Genomic DNA, 21,637 nt, shown 5'->3' with positions numbered 1-21,637 from the left:
GGGGAGACAGACAACAAACAAATCCATGAAACTCTGTCCGAGAAATGCTGGATCGTAGACTGTAAGCTTCCTGAGAGCAGAACTGTGACTACAGAGTCTGTCGTACCTTCCTACGCGCTTAGTACAGTCCCCTGCACAAAGGAAGTGCTCAGTAAATACCCTGAGTGATTGTTTGATCCAAAAGTGGTCCCAGATACAGAAGCGCTGAAAAACTAACCCAGTTTGGGATCCAGGCCTTGGATGCTACACAGGCTCCCAGAGACTGTTCTGTAGTTCAGGGGAAAGTTGGGCTTGTAACAGCATCATTCATTCATTCAATCGTATTTATTGAGCGCCTACTGTGTGCAGAGCACTGTACTAAGCGCTTGGGAAGTACAAGTTGGCGACATATAGAGACGGTCCCCACCCGACAACGGGCTCACATCCCTTTCCACCCACCCCTTTCTGTAAATGGTATTTGTTAAGCACTTACTTTGGCACTATATTAAGGGCTTAGTACAGTGCTCTGCACACAGTAAGCGCTCAATAAATGCAATTGATTGATTAAGCGCTGGGGTAGATACAAGCTAATCAGGTTGGACGCCACCCCTGTCTTCTAGACTGTGAGCCCATTGTTGGGTAGGGACCGTCTCTATAGGGACTGAATAGAATGCCCCCCAGTCTTCATCCCCATTTTACAGATGAGAGACCTGAGCCACATTTCCAAGCCCGGAGAAAGGAAGGGGTTTCTCTTCTTTCCCGAGGCCTCCGTGAAACCTGTTTTTCAATTCTGTGGCATCTTCATTTCATAAAAGACTTTGTGCTGAATCCTTCACACAAATGTCTTAGAGAAGCAGCGTGGCTCAGTGGAAAGAACGCGGGCTTGGGAGTCCGAGGTCATGGGTTCGAATCCCACCTCTGCCACTTGTCAGGTGTGTGACCTTGGGCAAGCCACTTAACTTTTCTGTGCCACAGTTACCTCATCTGTAAAATGGGGATTGAGACTGTGAGCCCCACGTGGGACAACCTAATCACCTTGTATCCCCCCCAGCGCTTAGAACAGTGCTTCGCACATATCAATCAATCAATCAGTCGTATTTATTGAGCGCTTACTGTGTGCAGACCACTGTACTAAGCGCTTGGGAAGTACAAGTTGGCAACATATAGAGACGGTCCCTACCGAACAGTGGGCTCACAGTCTAGAAGGGGGAGACAGAGAACAAAACCAAACATATTAACAAAATAAAATAAATAGAATAGATATGTACAAATAAAATAAATAGAGTAATAAATACGTACAAACATATATACATATATACAGGTGCTGTGGGGAAGGGAAGGAGGTAAGCACTTAACAAATGCCATCATTATTATTATTAAATGTCTTATGGTGATGTGCAAGCCAGAACCCCAAAATTCTGTGCTCTTTGAGACTTACCTAACCCAATCCATAGGATCTTCCTTCTCAGGAAGAGTGACATCCTTTAATGTGTATTCTAAAATAAAGAAGAATCTCTGAATTCAAATTTTCACTGATTGGAAGTCACCCAAGAACACAGTTGGGTTCTTTTGTGACAGGGATCCAGGTCAGCTTAGTGACCGTGTACATGAGTGTGTTCAGAACTCTGAGCAAAAAGGGGAAAAGCACGTAGGTAAATGAAACCTAAAGAAAATCTAAAAGTCTTAATTTGAAGATATTAGCCAAAGAGCATCAATTTCTTCCTCCCAAACATTCACAGCACAGGACTTTATTCCAAAGCTCAAGTCTCTTCCTTTTTAGGTCTGTGAGTTTAAATTTTGAAACCCCCAAAATGTGAAATGACCCATTTCTCTAAACTGCAAGCTCCTCATGGGCAAGGTGTGTGTATATGCCGACTCTGTTGTGTTGTATTCTCCCACGCGCTTAGTACAGTGTTCTGCATCCAGGAAGCACTCAAAAAATATGATGGATTGATTATCCAAGCAGCAAAAGGGAGGAAGAGAGAACAAAAGGTTATCGTAAATTACCACTGGAAAATTAACTTCCAAACAGTTAATAATAGTAATAAGAATTATTATTATGGTGTTTGTAAAGTGCTTACTATGTGCCAGGCACTGTACTAAGTGAATCCAGCCTCTAATCCTGGCTCTGCCACTTGTCTGCTGTTGGAACTTGGGCAAGTCTCTTCACTTCTCTGGGCCTCAGTTACCTCATCTGTAAAATGGGGGTGAAGTCTGTGATCCCCATGTGGGACAGGGACTGTGTCCAACCTGGTCACCTCATATCTACCCCAGTGCTTAGAACAATGCGTGGCATATAGTAAGCGCTTAACAAATACCGTCATTATTATTATTAATAATAATAATATTATTATTATATTATATTATATTTATTATATTTATATAATATTTTATAATAATTTTATAATATGTTGTATTATATATTATATTGTATTATATTATTATTATAATAGTATTAATATTATTAATTATTGAACGAGTTGTCTACACGCGCTGCCTAGAATTCCTCAACAACAACTCTGTCCTCGACCCCCTCCAGTCTGGCTTCCGTCCCCTTCATTCCACAGAAACTGCCCTCTCAAAGGTCACCGATGACCTCCTGCTTGCCAAATCCAACGGCTCATATTCTGTCCTAATCCTCCTCGACCTCTCAGCTGCCTTTGACACTGTGGACCACCCCCTTCTCCTCAACACGCTATCTGACCTTGGCTTCACAGACTCCGTCCTCTCCTGGTTCTCCTCTTATCTCTCCGGCCGTTCTTTCTCAGTCTCTTTTGCAGGCTCCTCCTCCCCCTCCCATCCTCTTACTGTGGGGGTTCCCCAAGGTTCAGTGCTTGGTCCCCTTCTGTTCTCGATCTACACTCACTCCCTTGGTGACCTCATTCGCTCCCACGGCTTCAACTATCATCGCTATGCTGATGACACCCAGATCTCCATCTCTGCCCCTGCTCTCTCCCCCTCCCTCCAGGCTCGCATCTCCTCCTGCCTTCAGGACATCTCCATCTGGATGTCCGCCCGCCACCTAAAGCTCAACATGTCGAAGACTGAGCTCCTTGTCTTCCCTCCCAAACCCTGCCCTCTCCCTGACTTTCCCATCTCTGTTGACGGCACTACCATCCTTCCCGTCTCACAAGCCCGCAACCTTGGTGTCATCCTCGACTCCGCTCTCTCATTCACCCCTCACATCCTAGCCGTCACCAAAACCTGCCGGTCTCAGCTCCGCAACATTGCCAAGATCCGCCCTTTCCTCTCCATCCAAACCGCTACCCTGCTAATTCAAGCTCTCATCCTATCCCATCTGGACTACTGCACTAGCCTTCTCTCTGATCTCCCATCCTCGTGTCTCTCTCCACTTCAGTCCATACTTCATGCTGCTGCCCGGATTATCTTTGTCCAGAAACGCTCTGGGCATATTACTCCCCTCCTCAAAAATCTCCAGTGGCTACCAATCAATCTGCGCATCAGGCAGAAACTCCTCACCCTGGGCTTCAAGGCTGTCCATCCATCCCCTCGCCCCCTCCTACCTCCCCTCCCTTCTCTCCTTCTACTGCCCAGCCCACAACCTCCGCTCCTCCACCACTAATCTCCTCACTGTACCTCATTCTCGCCTGTCCCGCCGTCGGCCCCCGGCCCACGTCATCCCCCGGGCCTGGAATGCCCTCCCTCTGCCCCTCCGCCAAGCTAGCTCTCTTCCTCCCTTCAAGGCCCTGCTGAGAGCTCACCTCCTCCAGGAGTCCTTCCCAGACTGAGCCCCTTCCTTCCTCTCCCCCTCGTCCCCCTCTCCATCCCCCCCATCTTACCTCCTTCCCTTCCCCACAGCACCTGTATATATGTATATATGGTTGTACATATTTATTACTCTATTTATTTATTTATTTATTTATTTTACTTGTACATTTCTATCCTATTTATTTTATTTTGTTGGTATGTTTGGTTCTGTTCTCTGTCTCCCCCTTTTAGACTGTGAGCCCACTGTTGGGTAGGGACTGTCTCTATGTGTTGCCAATTTGTACTTTCCAAGCGCTTAGTACAGTGCTCTGCACATAGTAAGCGCTCAATAAATAGGATTGATTGATTGATTGATTGATATTATTACTATACAAGCAAATTTGGTTGGACAGGGTACCTGCCCCATGTGGGGCTCACAGCCTCAATCCTCATTTTACAGATGAGGAAACTGAGGCCTGGAGGAATGAAGTGACTTTCCCCAGGTCTTACAGCAGACAAGTGGCAGAGTCAGAATTAGAACCCGTGACCTTCGGATTCCCAGGCCCGTGCTCTGTCCACTACGCCGTGCTGCTTCTCAGTTGATTGTAATCCGTGCCTTTTGAGTTGCTCTTCTTGGCATGTGCTGATATTTGCATTATTCCCTGAAAATTCCTAAAGGAAGAAGTTAACTTTTGGATCAGTTTGCTTTTTCTTCAAGTACTTGGCGGCCTGAGGAATGTGCGATGATGTCCTTAGACGTTAAAGCTTCTCCATTCGGGTGTTCCTTAAGAAAGGCTGGCTTCAACCAGCTCTCTTCCCTGGCATCATCCTTTGGATCTGTGGTTTGCTCAAGATGGCCTGGGGAGAGCTGTCATGATGAGGCTGTCATTGTTCTCACTTTTTTATTTTAGTTTTCATTTTTTTCTTTGGCCTCCTGCAGGGCACCGGCGTCAGCAAAGGATGAAGACTTTAAGGAGCCTCTCATCTTCCACGCCAGCGATCACTACCCATTGTCCGACGGAGACTGGTCCCCCTTGGACAAGTAAATCACTTCGGAACCTGTTCTGTTTTTAGTTTAGAGGGGTAACCACGTCGAATCATCCCGGCGTCTCTAGGGGTTCAGGAGCCTCAAGTCACATCTTTAGGGAGGGGGTCATGGGGAAAGCAACTTGAATCAACTCCCTCTCCTTCCCCGTGCCATCTTTTTCCCTCTTAAGTCCCCCCCGCCATCCCCACCCCGCCCAAGGAGGAACCCAAGGGTGATATATTGCTCCTGGAGAGAACGAACCAAAGCCTGAGTTGCGATGGCGGGGCGGTCAGAATGGTTGAGAGATGGTTTGGAGTTATTCCTCCAATCCCGCACACCTGCTTTCCCTGTGCTCTCTGTTCGTTTGTATCGTCAGTGCTTTCTCCCAGACGGCCTGTCCCAAGAGCGACTCGGAGCTGGAAGTGAAACCCGCCGAGAGCCTGCTGAGATCCGAGTCTCATATGGAGTGGACTTGGGGAGGTTTTCCGGAGTCCACCAAGGTAAAGAAAGGACCGACTCCAGAAACTGACCCGGGAACTGAGGAAAATCAATGATTTTATTTTGCCATGAAATTACAAAGCACCTGTTGAGCCTGAGCATTCATTTTAGGATAAGGATGCTGTTTCACACTTGGTCGCATTGAAACAAAGAAGGACTTGGGCTCAGTCCCGGCTCTGCCACATGTCTAATGAGGGGAATGACTGCAGTATTTAAGTGTTTACTATATGCCAGGCACTGTACTGAGTGCTGGGGTGGACAAATAATAATAATAATAATAATGATGGCATTTATTAAGCGCTTACAGTGCAGAGCACTGTTCTAAGCGCTGGGAGGATGCAAGGTGATCAAGTTGTCCCACGTGGGGCTCACAGTCTTCATCCCCATTTTACAGATGAGGTAACTGAGGCACAGAGAAGTTAAGTGACTTGCCCAAGGTCACACAGCAGACATGTGGTGGAGTCGGGATTCGAACCCATGACCTCTGACTCCAAAGCCCGTGCTCTTTCCACTGAGCCACGCTGCTTCTCAAATCTGGTTGGATACCGTTCCTGTCCCATATGGGGCTCCCATTCTAAATCCCCATTTTCTAGATGAGGGAACTGAGGCCCAGAGAAGAGAAGTGACTTGCCCCAAGGTCACGCAGCAGACAGGTGCAGAGCTGGGATTAGAACCCAGGTCCTTCTGACCCCCAGGCCTGGGCTCTATCCACTAGGCCAAGTGTGACCTTGGACACGTCACTTCACTTCTCTGGGCCTCAGTTCCCTCATTTGTCCAGTGAAGTTTAATGATAATAATAATAATTAGGTATTTGTTAAGCTCTTACTATGTGCCAAGCACTGTTCTAAGCATTGAGATAGATACAAAGTAATCAGGTTGTCCCACAGGGGGCTCACAGTTTTAATCCCCATTTTACAGATGATGTAACTGAGGCACAGGGAAGTTAAGCGGCCTGCCCAGGGTCACACAGCAGACAAGTGGCAGAGCTGGGATTAGAACCCATGTCCTCTGACTCCCGAGCCCGTGCTCTTTCCACTAAGCCGTGTGAGCCCTATGTGGAACAGGGACTGTATCCAACCTGGAAGCAGCGTGGCTCAGTGGAAAGAGCCCGGGCTTTGGAGTCAGAGGTCATGGGTTCAAATTCCGGCTCCGCCAATTGTCAGCTATATGACTTTGGGCAAGTCAGTCAACTTCTCTGGCCCTCAGTCCCCTCATCTGTAAAATGGGGATGAAGACTGTGAGCCCCACTTGGGACAACCTGATCACCTTGTATCCTCTCCAGTGCTTAGAACAGTGCTTTGCACATAGCTGAACAAATGCCATCATTATTATTGTTATTGCAGCTCTTATTAAAGTGCTTCTCTCCCTCTAGACTGTAAGCTAGTTGTGGGCAGGCAATGTGTCTATTCATTGCTATGTTGTACTTTCCCAAGCACTTAGTACAGTGCTCTGCACACAATAAGCCCTAATGCGATTGACTGTCTTTCACATAGTAACCAGTCAACAAATGTTTTGTTTTGTTCTCCGTCTCCCCCTTTTAGACTGTGAGCCCACTGTTGGGTAGGGACCGTCTCTATATGTTGCCTACTTGTACTTCCCAAGTGCTTAGTACAGTGTTCTGCACCCAGTAAGCGCTCAATAAATACGATTGAATGAATGAAATAGCATAAAGAATGCTTGCACTGTTTAACAAATGCCATCATTATTATTATTATCATTATTATTACCGTAGCTCTTATTAAAGTGCTTCTCTCCCTCTAGACTGTAAGCTAGTTGTGGGCAGGCAATGTGTCTGTTCATTGCTATATTGTACTTTCCCAAGCGCTTAGTACAGTGCTCTGCACACAGTAAGCTCTAATACGATTGACTGTCTTTCACATAGTAACCAGTCAACAAATGTTTTGTTTTGTTGTCTGCCTCCCCCTTCTAGACTGTGAGCCCGCTGTTGGGTAGGGACCGTCTCTATATGTTGCCGACTTGTACTTCCCAAGCGCTTAGTACGGTGCTCTGCACCCAGTAAGCGCTCAATAAATACGATTGAATGAATGAAATAGCATAAAAAATGGTTGCACTGCTTAACAAATGCTATTATTATTATTACCGCAGTGCTTATTAAAGTGCTTCTCTCCCTCTAGACTGTAAGCTATTTGTGGGCAGGCAATGTGTCTGTTCATTGCTATATTGTACTTTCCCAAGTGCTTAGTACAGTGCTCTGCACCCAATAAGCCCTAATGCAATTGACTGTCTTTCACATAGTAACCAGTCAACAAATGTTTTGTTTTGTTGTGTGTCACCCCCTTCTAGACTGTGAGCCCGTTGTTGGGTAGGGACCGTCTCTATATGTTGCCAACTTGTACTTCCCAAGCGCTTAGTACAGTGCTCTGCACCCAGTAAGCGCTCAATAAATACGATTGAACGAATGAAATAGCATCAAAAATGCTTGCACAGCCCACCTGTGGCTGTTTTAAGTAGACAACAAATGTCGTCTAAGACTTTGCTTCCATGTGTTTCAGTCCGAGGAAACTGAGGCAGACCCTGAGGACTATCTTTTACTCATTACCATCCTCCACTTGGCTTTTAGCGCGGCTGCATTTGGGGGAAAGATACTTGTAGGAGAAGGACTTAAATTTTTAAGGCTAACGTTCTTGAAGGAGGAAGCTGGAAGTCTTCTTCCCCGTGTGCAATGAGAAAAAGTGAACAGTAGATAAAAACAAGTTCTTCAAAGGTTAAATCATCAATCGTATTTATTGAGCGCTTACTATGTGCAGAGCACTGTACTAAGCGCTTGGGAAGTACAAATTGGCAACATATAGAGACAGTCCCTACCCAACAGTGGGCTCACAGTCTAAAATATTACACTAAATATTACATTAAGGCTTATTTCTGCTTTTCTGACTTATGCTCCTTTCCTTCACTGTTAAGTCTAACTGTGCTGGTACTCTAGCAGACTCCATCATAAGCTCGTTGTGGGCAGGGAATGTGTCTGTTAACTCTGTGGTATTGTCCTTTCCTAAGCGCTTAGTACAGTGCTCTGCACACAGTAAGCTCTCAATAAATCGGATTGATTGCGCTTAGTACAGTGCTGTGCACACAGTAAGCGCTCAATAAATACGATTGATTGATTGATTGATTAATAGTTAAATGTTCCGATAAAGCACCAGCCTGGGAGTCAGAAGGATCTGGGTTCTAATTCCAGCTCTGGCGATTGTCTGCTGTGTGACCTTGGGCAAGTCACTTCGCTTCTCTGGGCCTCAGTTTCGTCATCGGCAAAAATGGGGATTAAGACTGTGAGCCCTCTGTGGGACGGGGACTATGTCCAGCCTGATGAACTTGTGTGTACCCCAGTGCTTAGTGCAGTGCCTGACACATAGTAATAATAATAATAATGATAATGGCATTTATTAAGCGCTTACTACATGCAAAGAACTGTTCTAAGCGCTGGGGAGGTTACAAGGAAATCAGGTTGTCCCATGGGGGGCTCACAGTCTTAATCCCCATTTGACAGATGAGGGAACTGAGGCACAGAGAAGTTAAGTGACTTGCCCAAAGTCACACAGCTGGCAATTGGCAGCAGAGCTGGGATTCGAACCCCTGACCCCTGACTCCAAAGCCCGTGCTCTTACCACTGAGCCACGCTGCTTCTCAACCACTTAACCACTTAACAAATACTATATTTGTTAGTATTATTATTAATACCATTATTAATAATAATGGTTAATAATAATATAGATGTTGATAATATTAATTAATATAATAATAATAAATAATGTTAATTGGTAATTATTAGTAATAATAGTTAATTATTATTAACTGTTAATTGTTAGTATTTTTATTATTATTATTATTAACCCAGACAAGTTCCAGCTCTGCTGTAGCCGCCCTCCAGGCACGGCCTCAATTGCATCATCTGTAAAATGGGGATTGAGACCGTGAGCCTCAATGTGGGACAGGGACCGTGTCCAACCTGATTTGCTTGTATCCACCCAGCTCTCAGTACAGTGCCTGGCACACAGTAAGCCCTTAACAAATACCACAACTCGGACTTCCCAAGCGCTTAGTCCAGTGCTCTGCACACAGTAAGCGCTCAATAAATACGATTGAATGAATGAATATATTAAAAAAAAACCCTTAGAACAGAGGGTTTGGGGAACGGTGGCAAGAATCAATCCATCAGTGATATGTATCGCGTGCTTACTGAGTGCTACGCATTTTTTGCAATGCAAATAGAGTTTGGGGATATAATCCCTGCTTAAAGGAGCTTATTTTGATTTATGCTGTCGAGTTGCCTCCTCCCCATAGTGGACACATCTCTCCCAGAACGCCCCATTCTCCGTCTGCATTTCTGGTAGGGGGTCCAGAGTTTTTTCTCGGTAAAAATCCAGAAGCGGATGACCGCTGCCGCCTTCCGCGCAGTCGACTTTAGTCTCCACTCTCGACTGGGCATGGGAGACCCTTCCGCTGCTGCCCAGCACGGGGGAGTTTTGACTTGGAGCATCATCAATCGTATTTATTGAACGCTTACTATGTGCACGTCATCCCCCGGGCCTGGAATGCCCTCCCTCTGCCCCTCCGCCAAGCTAGCTCTCTTCCTCCCTTCAAGGCCCTGCTGAGAGCTCACCTCCTCCAGGAGGCCTTCCCAGACTGAGCCCCTTCCCTCCTCTCCCCCTCGTCCCCCTCTCTATCCCCCCATCTTACCTCCTTCCCTTCCCCACAGCACCTGTATATATGTATATATGGTTGTACATATTTATTACTCTATTTATTTATTTATGTATTTATTTTACTTGTACATTTCTATCCTATTTATTTTATTTTGTTGGTATGTTTGGTTCTGTTCTCTGTCTCCCCCTTTTAGACTGTGAGCCCACTGTTGGGTAGGGACTGTCTCTATGTGTTGCCAATTTGTACTTCCCAAGCGCTTAGTACAGTGCTCTGCACATAGTAAGCGCTCAATAAATACGATTGATTGATTGATTGATTGCAGAGCACTGTACTAAACGCTTAAGTAGCAGATGGCCCGCCACTCGCTAGCCACTGCCCGAGCTAGGGACAGAATGGAGAGGCCTCTGCTTGACTCTCCTCCCCGTAGTTGAGACTGGAAACTCTACAGGTGCGACCCTGAGAGGGGATGGGACTTTATAGAGTAGAGGTATTATAGGCGAAAGGGAGAGACAGACCAATGTGCTTTGGTCTCTTCCTCCCTTCAAGGCCCTACTGAGAGCTCACCTCCTCCAGGAGGCCTTCCCAGACTGAGCCCCTTCCTTCCTCTCCCTCTCGTCCCCATCTCCATCCCCTGCATCTTACCTCCTTCCCTTCCCCACAGCACCTGTATATATGTATATATGTTTGTACATATTTATTACTCTATTTATTTTACTTGTACCTATCTATTCTATTTATTTTATTTTGTTAGTATGTTTGGTTTTGTCTCTGTCTCCCCCTTCTAGACCGTGAGCCCACTGTTGGGTAGGGACTGTCTCTATATGTTGCCAGCTTGTACTTCCCAAGCGCTTAGTACAGTGCTCTGCACACAGTAAGCGCTCAATAAATACGATGGATTGATTGATTGATTGATTGATTTGGTGGGCTTAAATTGTTTTTGAATTTTCAAAAATTATCTCCATTCACTACGCTCAATAAAGACTGCTTCTTAATAATAATAATGGCATTTATTAAGCGCTTACTATGTGCAAAACACTGTTCTAAGCACTGGGGAGGTTACAAGGTGATCAGGTTCTCCCACGGGGGGCTCACAGTCTTATTATTCTATTCATTTATTTTACTTGTACATATTCTATTTATTTTGTTAACATATTTTGTTTGGTTGTCCATCTCCCCCTTCTAGACTGTGAGCCCACTGTTGGATAGGGACCGTCTCTATATGTTGCCAACTTGGACTTCCCAAGGGCTTAGTCCAGTGCTCTGCACGCAGTAAGCGCTCAATAAATATGATTGAAGGAATGAATGAATAATCCCCATTTTACAGGTGAGGTAACTGAGACGCAGAAAAGTGCTCAATAGTAAGCGCTCAATAAATACGATTGATGATGATGAAGTGACTTGCCCAAAGTCACAGAGCAGTGGCGGAGCCGGGATTTGAACCCATGACCTCTGACTCCAAAGCCCGGGCTCTTTCCACCGAGCCACGCCGCTTGTATGCTCAAACCCTCTCCTGAAGAGCGTCTTTCGGTCTCCATTTCTAACTTCATCTGGGCGCCCGGGTTCCTTCGCGGATCGTTCCCTCTTGAACGCCGCCGAGGTGACTCCCGGCCCACCCGCTCCCTCATTCATTCATTCAATCGTATTTATTGAGCGCTTACTGTGTGCAGAGCACTGGACTAAGCGCTTGGGAAGTCCAAGTTGGCAACATATAGAGACGGCCCCTACCCAACAGTGGGCTCACAGTCTAGAAGGGGGAGACAGACGACAAAACAAAACATATTAACAAAATAAAATAAATAGAATAAATATGCGCATATAAAATAAATAAATTCATTCATTCATTCAGTCGTATTTATTGAGCGCTTACTGTGTGCAGAGCACTGGACTAAGCGCTTGGGAAGTCCAAGTTGGCAACGTATAGAGACGGCCCCTACCCAACAGTGGGCTCACAGTCTAGAAGGGGGAGACAGAGAACAAAACAGAACATATTAAGAAAATAAAATAAATAGAATAAATATGCACGTATAAAATAAATAAATTCATTCATTCATTCAATTGTATTTATTGAGCGCTTACTGTGTGCAGAGCACTGGACCAAGCGCTTGGGAAGTCCAAGTTGGCAACATATAGAGACGGCCCCTACCCAACAGTGGACTCACAGTCTAGAAGGGGGAGACAGACGACAAAACAAAACATATTAACAAAATAAAATAAATAGAATAAATATGCACATATAAAATAAATAAATTCATTCATTCATTCAATTGTATTTATTGAGCGCTTACTGTGTGCAGAGCACTGGACCAAGCGCTTGGGAAGTCCAAGTTGGCAACATATAGAGACGGCCCCTACGCAACAGTGGGCTCACAGTCTAGAAGGGGGAGACAGAGAACAAAACAGAGCATATTAACAAAATAAATAGAATAAATATACACAGATAAAATAACTCCATTCATTCACTCATTCAGTTGTATTTATTGAGCGCTCACTGTGTGCAAAGCACCGTACCGAGCGCTTGGGAAGTACAAGTTGGCTCCCTAATCATCATCATCATCAATCGTATTTATTGAGCGCTTACTATGTGCAGAGCACTGTACTAAGCGCTTGGGAAGTACAAATTGGCAACACATAGAGACAGTCCCTACCCAACAGTGGGCTCACAGTCTAAAAGGGGGAGACAGAGAACAGAACCAAACATACTAACAAAATAAAATAAATAGAATAGATATGTACAAATAAATAAATAAATAAATAAATAGAGTAATAAATCTGTACAAACATATATACATATATACAGGTGCTGTGGGGAAGGGAAGGAGGTAAGATGGGGGGGGATGGAGGGGGGACAAGGGGGAGAGGAAGGAAGGGGCTCAGTCTGGGAAGGCCTCCTGGAGGAGGTGAGCTCTCAGTAGGGCCTTGAAGGGAGGAAGAGAGCTAGCTTGGCGGATGGGCAGAGGGAGGGCATTCCAGGCCTGGGGGATGACGTGGGCCGGGGGTCGATGGCGGGACAGGCGAGAGCGAGGTACGGTGAGTAACCGATCGCCGCCGTCCCTCTCCAGATCAGCAAAAAGGACAGATGCGACCACCCTCGCACGGCGACCATCACCCCGTCCGAGAAGACCCATTTCCGCGTCATCCCCAGCGAGGACAGCCTCGCGGGCCGCGGGGAGAAGGACGCGCCCGTCCGCGCCATCGTCAAGCCGAAGCCGAGAGCCCTGTGCGTGCCCGTGGGCGACGCGGCGTCCCCTGCCGCTGCGGCCGCCGCCGCCGCCGTTCTCGAGCCGGCCTTCGACGGCCCTCAAGACCCCCCCGTGTTCGACGCCGATCCCCTGCCCAACTCCTCGGCGGACGCCTCCTCGGACACGAAACCGGTTGCCAAGATGGACTCTCCGTCCAAGAAAAAAGGTAGGCCGCTTGTTGGTTGGTTTTTGTGGCCTTCGTTGATGCGCCAGGCACTATACTACGCACTGGGGTAGATAGAATCAATCAATCAATCGATCGTATTTATTGAGCGCTTACTATGTGCAGAGCACCATACTAAGCGCTTGGGAAGTAACACGTAGAGACAGTCCCTACCCAACAGTGGGCTCACGGTCTAAAAGGGGGAGACAGAGAACAGAACCAAACATACCGACAAAATAAAATAAATAGGATAGAAATGTACACGTACAATAAATAAATAAATAAATGGAGTAATAAATATGTACAACCATACATACATATATACAGGTGCTGTGGGGAAGGGAAGGGAAGCTGTGGGGAAGATAGAAGCTTAAGGGAAGCAGCGGGGCTCAGTGGGAAAGAGCCCGGGCTTTGGAGTCAGAGGTCATGGGTTCAAATCCCGGCCCTGCCGCTTGTCAGCTGTGTGACTTTGGGCAAGTCACTTCGCTTCTCTGGGCCTCAGTTCCCTCACTGTAAAACGGGGATGAAGACTGTGAGCCCCACGTGGGACAACCTCATCAACCTTGTATCCCCTTAACTTCTCTGTGCCTCAGTTCCCTCATCTGGAAAATGGGGATGAAGACTGTGACAACCTCATCACCTTGTATCCCCCCAGCGCTTAGAACAGTGCTTTGCCCATAGTAAGTGCTTAATAAATGCCATCATTATTATTATTATTATTATTATTATAGAAGATAATCAGGTTGGACGCAGTCCCCGTCCCACGTGGGACTCGCACTCTGAATCTCCATTTTATAGCCTAAGTAACTGAGGAACGGAGAAGCTAGGGGACGTGCCCAAGATCACACGGCAGACATGTGGCGGAGCCAGAATTAGAACCCAGATCCTTCTAACCACCAGGCCACACTGCTTCTCCATCGTTGCCTCTCCACCACTGTGGGAAGCAGCAAGGCCTAGTGGTTAGAGCTTCAGCCTGGGAGTCAGAAGGTCATGGGTTCTAATCCTGGCTCCGCCGCTTAATTAATTATGCTATTTGTTAAGCGCGTACTACGTGCAGTGCTCTGCACACAGTAAGCGCTCAGCAAATACGATTGATTGATTGATTGATTACTATGTGCCAAGCACTGTTCTAAGCACTGGGGTAGATGGCCTTGGGCCAGCCACTTCAGTTCTCTGGGCCTCAGTTTACCTCATTTGGAAAAGTCATTCATTCATTCAATCGTATGTTTTGAGCGCCTACTGTGTGCAGAACACTGTACTAAGCGCTTGGGAAGTACAAGTCGGCAACATATAGAGACGGTCCCTACCCAGCAACGGGCTCACAGTCTAGAAGGGGGAGACAGACAACAAAACAAAATGTGTCGACAGGTGTCCAAATCGTCAGAACAAATAGAAGGCTAACAATAGCTGGTGATGACTACTACGTGGCAAATTCCTTTGGCCCACACTGCCTGATGGAGGTTTTCACTCCTAATTTCTGGGCAGAAGTTAATTTGCAGAAATGATGATTAAATGGCTCTCCTACACATGGAAGAGCGAGGCCGAAAAGTGCGATGAGATTACCGACGTAGCGATTTTCCGCAAGGCGTAGCCCTGAAGGCTTTGGAGGCAGAGAAACACACACTGGTTATCATCATCATCATCATCATCATCATCAATCGTATTTATTGAGCGCTTACTATGTGCAGAGCACTGTACAAGTACAAATTGGCAACATATAGAGACAGTCCCTACCCAACAGTGGGCTCACAGTCTAAAAGGGGGAGATCTTTTTATGCCAATACAAGCATTCACTTTTCATTCATTCAGTCTTATTTATAGAGTGCTTACTGTGTGCAAAGCACTATGCGCTTAGGAGAGTACAATAGAACAACAAACAGACGCAGTCCCTGCCCACGAGTTTACAGTCTAAAGGGGGAGGAATCAGGGGTGGACACCGTGAGCCCCACGTGGGACAGGGACCTTGTCCAGCCCAAGTTGCTTAGATCCACCCCAGCGCTTAGTACAGTGCCCGGAACATAGTAAGGGCTTAACAAATGCCACAATTATTATTATTATTGGCCATAACATCTCTCCTTCTTCCGAGGTTAGCTGTGGAATTTCCCCAATTTGAGGAGTGGCTTGTGTAAGAGGAAAAAACCCTCACAGAGCTTACAGCGTCATGGGGAAGCAGAGGAGGGCAGGCGTTATTTACAGTAGAGGGAGCAGAAGGAAGCAGCAGGAATGTCGGGATGTTAGGATGGATGTCGGGTTGAAATTCCTGAATAATTGAAGGTAGCGTTGACGCATATATAGCTGAGTATCAAGGATGGGTCCCAGTGTCAAAATGCTATGGAGGTGTTTTGGAATGACGTGACTTGAGCCCACTGTTGGGTAGGGACTGGCTCTATATGTTGCCAACTTGTACTTCCCAAGCGCTTAGTACAGTGCTCTGCACGCAGTAAGCGCTCAATAAATACGATTGAATGAATGAATGAGAGGAAGGGTAGGAGGGAGACGGGGCGATCACTGGAGGGGGCCGGGGGATCAAGGGAGGGTCTTTTTAGGATCGGGGAGACGTGGGCATGTTTTGTTTTGTTCTCTGTCTCCCCCTTCTAGACTGTGAGCCCACTGTTGGGTAGGGACTGGCTCTATATGTTGCCAACTTGTACTTCCCAAGCGCTTAGTACAGTGCTCTGCCCACAGTAAGCGCTCAATAAATACGATTGAATGAAGGAATGGAACATTTGGGAGCCAGTCAGAGGAGGCTCCTTGGCATAACTGGACTTTTAGGTTGGTGAGGTTTGGGGGCTGACGGACTTGAAGCAGAAGTCAGTCCTGGACAGGGAGAGCAGCACGAGCAAGGGTTAGAAGGAAGGAGAGTCCATCAGTTAGTGGTATTCTTTGAGCGCTTCCTGTGTGCAGAGCACTGTGACGAGCGCTTGGGAGAGAACAGTACAGCACAGACGGTAGATACGTCCCCTGCCCAACGAGAGCTTCCCTCCCGTCTAGAGTCGAGCGCAAAGACCCGTTAGAAGATGTACCTGGGAGGAATGAAGACTGCGAGAAGCAGCGTGGCTCAGTGGAAAGAGCACGGGCTTTGGAGTCAGAGGTCATGGGTTCGAATCCCGATTCTGCCACGTGTCTGCTGTGTGACCTTGGGCAAGTCACTTGACTTCTCTGAGCCTCAGTTACCTCATCTGTAAAATGGGGATTAGGACTGTGAGCCCCATGTGGAACAACTTGATCACCTTGTATCAAGGTGATACAGCGTGATACAGCGTGATACAGCGGAGAAGCAGCGTGGCTCAGTGGAAAGAGCCCGGGCTTTGGAGTCAGAGGTCATGAGTTTGAATCCCGACTCTGCCACATGTCTGCTGTGTGACCTTGGGCAAGTCACTTAACTTCTCTGAGCCTCAGTTCCCTCATCTGTAAAATGGGGATGAAGACTGTGAGCCCCACGTGGGACAACCTGTTCACTTTGTACCCCCGCCCCAGCGCTTAGAACAGTGCTTTGCACATAGTAAGCGCTTAACAAATACCATCATTATTATTATTATTATTATTGTATCCCCCCCAGCGCTTAGAACAGTGCTCTGCACATAGTAAGCGCTTAACAAATGTCATTATTATTATTATTATTGTGAGCATGGCAGAGTAGAGAAGCAGCAAAGCCTAGTGGCTACAGCCCAGCCCGCGCTCTTTCCACATTGTCTCCTTCCTCCTTCCCTAGTCACAATGCCAGTACTCTCTTCTACACGAAATTTTTCCTGGGTATTATTCCCCAAACTCCAGGTGTTTTGGAAAGCCGAAAGGGAAATGGGGGTTGTCCTGGCTCGGATCCTGAGAAGGACGCCATTTGTCTGATGGGTGACCTTGGACAAGTCACTTGACTTCTCTGGCCTTTTAGACTGTGAGCCCACTGGTGGGTAGGGACTGTCTCTATATGTTGCCAGCTTGTACTTCCCAAGCGCTTAGTACAGTGCTCTGCACAGGTAAGCACTCAATAAATACGATTGATTGATTGATTGATTGGCCTCAGTTCCCTCATCTGGAAAGTGAGGATCAAGGCGATGAGCCCCAAGTGGGACTCTGGACTGTGTCCAACCTGCTTAGCTTCTTCCTACCCCAGCGCTTAGCACAGGGCCTGGCACATTGTACGCACTGAACAAATACCTTAAGAAACACAAGGGCGAGTCTGGAGTGGACAACTGGGTTTTCGGTTTGTATATATGTATATATGTTTGTACATATTTATTACTCTATTTATTTTACTTGTACATATCTATTCTATTTATTTTATTTTGTTAGTATGTTTGGTTTTGTCTCCACCTTTTAGACTGTGAGCCCACTGTTGGGTAGGGACTGTCTCTATATGTTGCCAATTTGTACTTCCCAAGCGCTTAGTACAGCGCTCTGCACACAATAAGCGCTCAATAAATACGATTGATGATGATGATGATTTTTAAGGCTGTTGGAGCATCTGGGGACCCGAACTTATATTGGCCGCACGACTCCCGGGAACAGGGTGCTGGGCTGGACGACCACTCTTTGATTTATAGTATTTGTTTAAGCGTTTACTACGGGTCAAAAATTGTTAGAAGTGCCGGGGGAGATACAGGTTCATTAGGTTGGACACAGTCCCTGTCCCACGTGGGACTCACAGTCTTCACCCCCATTTTACAGCTGAGGGAACTGAGGCACAGAGAAGTGAAGCGACTTGCCCAAGGTCACGTGGCAGACAAGTGGCAGGGGCGGGATTAGAACCCAGTTCCTTCTGACCCCCTGGCCTGGACGCTATCCACTAGGCCACAGTTACTCTCAATGTAAAATGGGGATTAAGACTGTGAGCCCCCCATGGGACAACCTGATCACCTTGTAACCTCCCCAGCGCTTAGAACAGTGCTTTGCACATAGTAAGTGCTTAATAAATGCTATTATTATTATTATTATTACTCTCCTGAAATAGGGCATTCCTGGGATAGAGGATCGAGGAACAAAGGCAATGGAATGGTCCTTGGTCCTACCAACCACTTTTCAGCGGGATCAGAGCCAGAGTTGATTTACCCAAGGTCACCCAGCAGACATCGGGCAGAGCCAGGATTAGAACCCAGGCCACTGCTCCGTCCACTAGGCCACGCTGCTTCTCAGCATTAATAATTGTGGCATTTATTAAGCATTCCCTAGGTGCCAGGCACTGCGCTAAACGCTGGCACAGATACCAGGTGATTGGATTGGGCTCAGTCCCTGGCCCACATGGGGCTCCCAGTCTAAGTCAGAAGGAGAGTAGGAGAACTGAGGCACAGAGAAGTGAAGCGACTTGCTCAAGGTCACACAGCAAGCAGTTGGCAGAGCAGGGATTAGAACCCAGGTCCTCCCGGGCCCACGCGCTGTCCACGAGCCCACACTCCTTCTTTAGTTGCCCGTGCCCCGACCTCCACTGGCTCAGATAACGGAGCCCAGTGCCCTGTTTTCCATTTGTCAACCAGCACTCGGAAAACCACTCGTCTTGATCCTCCGAGAGATTCCGACCGCGATAATGCCTTAACTGTGCTTCGCTGACAGGTGTCCACAAGAGGAGCCAGCACCAGGGACCCGACGATATTTATTTAGACGACCTGAAGGTCTTGGAACCCGAAGTTGCGGCACTCTATTTCCCCAAAAGGTATTTAGCATGAATGATATTTGCCGTTATTATTAGTGTTATTATGTGTTAAACACGGGGGATGGTACGAGAGAATCAGATGAGACACACAGGCTCTCAGGGGAGAGTACAGGTACCTTCTCCCCATTCTGCAGGTGAGGAAACTGAGGCACAGAAGTTAAGGCTTACAGCAGGCCTGTGGCAGAGCTTCCTTTTTTGAAAAATGGTATTTGTTAAGCGCTTATTCTGTGCCAGGCACCGAACTAAGCGCTGGGGTGGATGCAAGCAGATTGGGCTGGACGTTGTCCCTGTCCCACGCGGGGCTCACACTCAATCCCCATTTTACAAATGAGGTAACCGAGGCCCAGAGAAGTGATTTGCCCAAGAGCACAAGACAGACAAGTGGCAGAGTTGGGATTAGAACCCAGATCCTTCTGACTCTCAGCCCTAATAATAATAATAATAATAATAATAATAATAATGGTATTTGTTAAGTGCTTCCTATGTATTAGGCAGGCACTGTTCTAAACACCCTACTACACTCTTTCCACTAGGCTCCACTGAAATTGGCATGTAAAGGGAACGGCTCACAAACAGTAGGTGATTTCTTAGCTAGAGCGTGCTCTTTCGAAAGTTCAAACGAAAAGAGGATGGAGACCAAAATTCCTTAAAACGATTCTGTATCGGTGCCTGTGTCGTTGAGTAATAATAACGATGGTATTTGTTAAGCGCTTACTATGTGCTCAGGCAGTGAACTAAGCGCTGGACTGGATACAAGCGAATCGGGTTGGACACAGTCCCTGTCCCACTTGGGGCTCACCGTCTCAATCCCCATTTTGCAGAAGAGGTCACTGAAGCCCAGAGAAGTGAAGTGACTTGCCCAAGGTCACACAGCAGGCAAGTGGCAAGGCCAGGATTAGAACCCAGGTCCTTCCGACTCTTGCTCATCTCAGGGAACCCAATTCAACATTCCCAGCCTGTTCATTGGTTTTGTTCTGTTTCCGGTTCCCTTTTCTCTCCCTTTTCGACACCCCCACAATCCCATTCCTATTTTTCATGGTTTTCTGACACTTTGGGGAAACTGTGGTTTTCTTCCCCTCACCTCCCTCACCCCTTCAGTTATTCCTTGACAATTCCATGGAGACCCAAAGATCGCTAATTTCAAACATAAGGCTTTTCCTCCGGCGGCTGCCGTTCAGTTGTCATTAGGGAATTGATTCGCCATCAGGGGTGAACAATATAAATTCCACAAAAATGCAGCTCATTATGAAAGAGAAGTTTTTGTACACATTCCACAAGGCCAGGGCCTTCGGTGTAGGCTCTGTGTTGTCAAAACTGTGCTGCGGGCTTGAAATTTTTTGCTTGTAATACTAATCTGCAAAGGACACATGGATTATTTTGCTTTTTTCTAACTCACTGGGGCTTAGATATTCTTAGGGATTTGAAATTCGTTGTCAGAAACTCTGAGGGCAACTTTTGGTTCCATCCCTCTTGAAATGATAAGAGGATGAGGGTAGGGTCTGTGGTGGGGAAATAATCAATCAATCAATAAATCGTATTTATTGAGCGCTTACTGTGTGCAGAGCACTGTACTAAGCGCTTGGGAAGTACAAGTTAGCAACACATAGAAACAGTCCCTACCCAACAGTGGGCTCACAGTCTAAAATGGGGAGACAGAGAACAAAACCAAACATACTTACAAAATAAAATAAATAGAATAGATATGTACAGGTAAAATAAATAAATAAATAAATAAATAGAGTAATAAATATGTACAAACATATGTACATATATACAGGTGCTGTGGGGAAGGGAAGGAGGTAAGATGGGGGGATGGAGAGGGGGACGAGGGGGAGAGGAAGGAGGGGGCTCAATCAGACCCACTTTCCACAGCTCCCTTTAAATAGGGTAACTATTGTTTGAAATCTTCCCTTTTTATGGCATTTGTTAAGCGCTTACTATGTGCCAGACACCTTATTAAGCAGCGTGGCTTAGCAGATAGAGCACGGTCCTGGGAGTCGGAAAGACCCGGGTTCTAATCCCGGTTCCGCCACTTGTCTGCTGTGCGACCCTGAGCGAGTCACTTCACTTTTCTGGGCCTCAGTTACCTCATCTGTAAAATGGTGATTAAGACTGAGGGCTCCATGTGGGACAGGCACTATGTCCAACTGGATTAATTAGTATCATCCACAGCGCTCAGAACAGTGCTTGACATATAGTATGCACCTAACGAGTACCATAATGATGATGATGATTAATATTATTATTAAGCTCTCGGATAATAATTGTGGTATTGGTTAAAATTCTTACTAAGTGCCAGGCACCAGGTTAAACTTTGGAGTAGATAATAATAATAATGATGGCATTTATTAAGCGCTTACTATGTGCAAAGCACTGTTCTAAGCGCTGGGGAGGTTACAAGGTGATCAGGTTGTCCCACAGGGGGCTCACAGTCTTAATCCCCATTTTACAGATGAGGTAACTGAGGCCCAGAGAAGTGAAGTGACGTGCCCAAAGTCACACAGCTGACAGTTGGCGGAGCTGGGATTTGAACCCATGAACTCTGACTCCAAAGCCCGGGCTCTTTCCACTGAGCCCGGCTGCTCCCCATAGATACAATTAATCAGGTTGGACACATTCTGTATCAATCAATCGTATTTATTGAGCGCTTACTGTGTGCAGAGCACTGTGCAAGTTGGCAACAAATCCCACATGGGGTCTCACCATCTTGATCCCCA

General features: G+C 46.7%; 1 protein-coding gene across 7 annotated transcripts in view; it reads left to right on the top strand.

Moving 5' to 3' along the window:
• The window catches only part of LPIN2 (lipin 2), a 166,063-nt gene that overhangs the window by 102,965 nt on the left and 41,461 nt on the right, over positions 1-21,637 (top strand). For all 7 annotated transcript variants that reach the window (XM_038746840.1, XM_038746839.1, XM_038746838.1 and 4 more), the window contains 4 exons: positions 4,628-4,729; positions 5,091-5,214; positions 12,934-13,279; positions 18,821-18,920. In XM_038746840.1, coding sequence (XP_038602768.1) covers positions 4,628-4,729; positions 5,091-5,214; positions 12,934-13,279; positions 18,821-18,920 — 672 coding nt within the window. The remainder of the gene's footprint in view (positions 1-4,627; positions 4,730-5,090; positions 5,215-12,933; positions 13,280-18,820; positions 18,921-21,637) is intronic.

The sequence above is a fragment of the Tachyglossus aculeatus genome, chromosome 5 (genome assembly GCF_015852505.1).
Source record: "Tachyglossus aculeatus isolate mTacAcu1 chromosome 5, mTacAcu1.pri, whole genome shotgun sequence".
Classification (NCBI taxonomy): domain Eukaryota; kingdom Metazoa; phylum Chordata; class Mammalia; order Monotremata; family Tachyglossidae; genus Tachyglossus; species Tachyglossus aculeatus.
This window is presented reverse-complemented; position numbering and strand designations above follow the sequence as displayed.